Consider the following 4780-nt stretch of genomic DNA (forward strand, 5'->3'; position numbering starts at 1 on the left):
GGTGGTGAGGGGACAAACTTTTGTCAGGACACTATATAAACCCCGATGTCAGGTATCAGTGGCACTGCGAGAAAAATCTGAATAACTTTCTCAACTGAGCTGAAAACTACACTGACCTGGTGAGTTATTCATGTGTGTGTGTGTGTGTGTGTGTGAGAGAGAGAGAGAGAGAGAGAGAAAGAAAGATGACTCATGGTCTGATCTGTCATCAGTTTTGCATCTGTTTTATTTTGTTTTCATTTTTATTTAAGGAATAATTCAATTGAATAATGTCAAAAAAATAATGAAACTTTTTACTGTCAGGATTGTGAAAGAAGATTCGGTTAGAGATGATACAGGTTTTTGAGTGAGTTGCATGATTGTATGCCTTTGTGTGTGTGTGTGTGTGTGTGTGTGTGAGAGAGAGAGAGAGAAAGAGGTGTATTCTACTCTGGATCCTCACTCGTCAAACTGTTGCTTAAAATATTTGATATTAAACTTGAGGGATTTATACACTGACTGACTTTTCTCTGGTGGTCAGTTCAGTAGGGTGTTTGTATACAGGTGCTCTGTCCTTTGATGACCTCCAGGGTTTAACTGTGTGCTGTTGTGCGTGTCTGCAGATAATGGGTGACTATGATGCAATTCTGTCCATCTGGGGCAAGGTGGAATCCAACTATTCTGACTATGGAGGAGAGATCCTGACCCGGTCAGTACCAAGCCAAAACATTACTTTTAGGGAACAATAAAGAATTTGTAGTAGTTTGCATTTGTGAATTGATTTATTACTGATGTTAGAAATATGCTCATTAACGCTGCAAACAATTGCAGCCGTCTGCAGTAAATACATGAAGAAACTGCAGGAAAGTGCAAACATCCCGATGGGTCCAGCAACTCTAGTGTAGATTTCAGATAGGAGCAGGAAGACAGAGATATCAGGGGGATGGTGGCAGACGATCGGAGATGGAGATGGAATGAGAGCGATAACACATACACAGCTCCTGCATACTTTAGATAAACATGGTCCAGGTGAGATCGGGGAGAATCTAAACACCTCAGGATGGTGAGAAGTGATTGTAGTGGAGTGTGTAGAGTTAGAGTATGAGTCACGTTTATTTCTCTAACAGGAACCCAGTGCATGTACACCATGAGCAGATGGTTTAAATAGTGACAGTAGAGTCGAGTTCTCGAACACTTGAGTTGCCAAAGCTATTGTTGTCGCAGTGCTTTTCAACAATGAGGGTCCAGTCCTGCTTGTGTGTGTGTCCTGAGAAAGCATGGACACAGCCTACCTGTTTCTCCCCTGTGGAGCTACCCCTCTGTGAGCACTCAGAGGTAACAGGATGCTGATGTAGGCTGAGCTCACAGCCTGGACAATGGGGTCTTTCATTTTGTCTCTCAGTGGTCTCAAAAGGAACCAGGACTTTTAGCAGGCTTAGATTGCCATCTTGATAGCTTTTCCCTTTGTTTTCATGTGGTCCTCACTCACTCACTCCATCACTGCTCCACTTTTCCCTGTGATCTCCAACGCTCTGTCCATTTACAGTCCACTGTTTGTTCCGCTGCTCGCCTGTGACTCTCGCTGTTCCACTCTGTTTGCAGTCTGTTTGTGCAGCACCCTGAAACCCAGCAGCTCTTCCCTAAGTTTGCGGGAATCCCACAGGCTAGTCTGCCAGGAAACACGGCAGTTGCTGCACATGGTGTTACTGTCCTGCAGAAACTGGGCGAGCTGGTCAAGGCAAAAGGATCGCATACTGACCTCCTGAAACCACTGGCTACAACCCACGCCAAGCAACACAAGATCAAGCTGAACAACTTCAAGGTAGCAATCATCTCTCTCTCTCTCTCTCTCTCTCTCTCTCTCTGTCTCTCTCTCTCTCTCTCTCTGTCTGTCTGTCTGTCTGTATCTCTCTCTCTCTCTCTCTCTCTCTCTCTGTCTGTCTGTCTGTCTCTCTCTCTTTCTCTCTGTCTCTCTCTCTCTCTCTCTCTCTCTCTGTGTCTGTCTGTCTGTATCTCTCTCTCTCTCTCTCTCTCTCTCTCTGTGTCTGTCTGTCTGTATCTCTCTCTCTCTCTCTCTCTCTCTCTCTGTCTGTCTGTCTGTCTCTCTCTCTCTCTCTCTCTCTCTGTCTCTCTCTCTCTCTCTGTCTGTCTGTCTGTCTCTCTCTCTCTCTCTCTCTCTCTGCAGTTGTACTGGTCCAGTGGGTATGAATCTTTACCTTATTAATAGTGCTTCCATTTGGTGATTATGTGTAGCTAAATTAAGACTAGCTGATAAACACACACACACACACACACACACACATTCAGGCTTAGGAGAAATTTTAGAGCCAGTCCACCTGTGACTGGGAGGTGGGGGGAAAAACCAGTGAACCCAGAACAAACCCACATTGTGCCTCAACTAGAACAGACTACTGACACACCACTCTAATATTCAATACTCACTCTCTCTCTCTCTCGCTCTCTCTCTCTCTCAGCTGATCAGTGAGATCATCGTGGCGGTGTTCGCCGAGAAGGCCGGCCTCAATGCCGCCGGACAGGACTCTCTGAGGAGGGTGTTGAATGCCATCATCAGCGACATTGGCTGCTTCTACAAGGACATGGCCTTCGAAGGCTAGACGACCTCCGACCCCCTGGAGACCCTGCCATCACTGGGGCCAATTACATGGGTGTTTATTTAGCCAGTGGGAGTAGAGCATAATCAAGGCATTTATGATTATTACTATTTCTGCAAAGCGATTGTTTTAAGCTCATATATAGTAGCGTGCTATAGCTGTGGAGTAAAATCTTAAACTCAACCTGGAGAAGATGATGAAATGAAAAAGAAACAAAAGTAAAGGTCAATGAATGATTTCAAATGAATGAGTCCAAAAAAGCCAGAGTGTCTGATCTGATCTGTTTTGTAAAAGAAATAATAAATCAGATTTCAATACTTCTCTTCTAAAACACTGTTGGACTGTTTTCGTATGGGCTCGAGTCGTCCCGGGTGCCATCAGCCATGTGACGTTTACACCGCCGCCTGTGGGAAGCCATACAAATTCAGAGATTTTCAAAAATGTGTTTTTTGGTTGTTTTTCTTTTGCTTAATAAGATTTTTAGATTAACGCATAAGAAGCTTTGCTAAATCAGTTTGCCGTAACGTCCGTGTGCACAGAAAGCATCCGGCGGCCTTCTAAGAAACGACACAACTGTTCCAATTGTTCTCACGTTAATCTTCAGTCAGGTCCAGATCGAGCAAAGCTAAAACAAAAACCTGCAAAAGCAAATTGGTTTTGCGAAGAGGCAAAGAGCGACGGAAAGACGGATAGAGTCGCGCGGTAAACACTACTAGTAGCGTGGGTATGAACAAAGCGAGCACGGCTGATGGACGAAGGTCATTTCATTCAATTATGTTTTTTTTACAAACACATTTTATTTCACTTTGGCACGCTCCATCATATTAACGATCTCTGCTTGGCGCTTATTTCATCAGAATGTAATGGAAAAGAATAGTAGTGTGTCTGGGTTAGTGCTATCCTGCTGGTGTATATCTCTCTCCCCTGCCGTATCACTAAAATGCTTCGTTGTGTGATTAACCAGTGATCATTAATAAAATTCTCCTCGCTCACAACAACAAAAAAACGCTGACTCGTGTCTCATGTCTTTTCAGGGGGGCAGGGGTGTGGGGGTGTGGGGGTATGTGTGTGTGGGGGGTGTGGTAGTTCAGTTCAGTGATGGAGTAAAGTGTTAGATTAATGGTCAGAAGGTTGTGAGGTCGAATCTCAGGTCCACTAAGGTGCCACTGGTGGACCCCTGAGTAAGACCCTTAATCCTCACTTGGCTAAGTGGCAGAATTATAAATGTCAATAATGCGACTGTTTGTTTAATTCTCTTTTATTAAATGAACACAAATGAAATGAACTCATGAATGAAGCCACATCTGGTGTGAATGAATCAGTTCTGAATCAGTTCTGAATCAGTTCTCCATGAAGGAATAAACAGCTCAGCATCGATAATTACAGGAGTCGTTCCTCAATAACAACATATTATTTACACACACACACACACACACACACACACCCAGGCTTGTGACAGGTGCAGTGTTATAAACAACACCAAGTACTCTGTTATTATAATTCATTATTACTACAATTACGCATCTACTATACATTATATAGATATATTATAAACATCTGGCAAGATTATTACCTTTATTTATTTATTTATTTTATCTTCATTTCCTGTATTCATTGCCACCAGTCACTCCGGTGTTTAAGCGATAAGAATAAAGCATGTAGAAAAATAAAGCTGTTTGTTTATTTGTTTGTTTACATGTTCAACTCTGAACATTTCAGACGCCACAAAAATATCTGCAGACGGGAAATGATCGAAGGTTTCAGATTTTGCGAGTACTTCTGCTTTACTTTACCAAATCTATTCACACACACACACACAAACACATAATTAAAAAACACACACATACACATGCACACAATCACATATGCACACACACACACACACACACACACCAAAAGACACATGCGTGTGTGCGCACACACACACACACACACACACACAATCTCATAATCTCACACACACACAGACGTCCTTTGCGTCAGGCTCTTTTTCACACTTCTTATCACAATTGTGGACGTGACTTCTGCCTCAACAGCCTCTGGTTGTTTTGGCAGAGACTATAACTCAATGCGGGCAATTGACACACACACACACACACACACACACACACACACACACACAGAGTCCAGTGAGGACAGCAGTATGTTAACCCCAGGAATCACCTTCAGGAAGGCTCAGCATGAAGCAG

General features: G+C 43.4%; 1 protein-coding gene across 1 annotated transcript; it reads left to right on the forward strand.

Moving 5' to 3' along the window:
- Window positions 1-3597, forward strand: mb (myoglobin). Its single transcript, XM_058380768.1, has 4 exons — window positions 1-119; window positions 603-688; window positions 1582-1801; window positions 2454-3597. Exons 2-4 carry the CDS (start codon window positions 606-608, stop codon window positions 2592-2594), a joined length of 444 nt encoding a protein of 147 aa, XP_058236751.1. The 5' UTR covers window positions 1-119; window positions 603-605; the 3' UTR covers window positions 2595-3597.
- The last annotated feature ends 1183 nt before the right edge of the window (window positions 3598-4780 follow it).

The sequence above is a fragment of the Hemibagrus wyckioides genome, linkage group LG26 (assembly GCF_019097595.1).
Source record: "Hemibagrus wyckioides isolate EC202008001 linkage group LG26, SWU_Hwy_1.0, whole genome shotgun sequence".
Lineage (NCBI taxonomy): Eukaryota > Metazoa > Chordata > Actinopteri > Siluriformes > Bagridae > Hemibagrus > Hemibagrus wyckioides.

Coding starts and splice junctions, on each gene's coding strand:
- mb (XM_058380768.1), top strand. CDS start 606: ATGGGTGACTATGATGCAATTCTGTCCATCTGGGGCAAGGTGGAATCC. Junction 689..1,581: donor GGAGGAGAGATCCTGACCCG/GTCAGTACCAAG, acceptor CTCTGTTTGCAG/TCTGTTTGTGCAGCACCCTG. Junction 1,802..2,453: donor TCAAGCTGAACAACTTCAAG/GTAGCAATCATC, acceptor TCTCTCTCTCAG/CTGATCAGTGAGATCATCGT.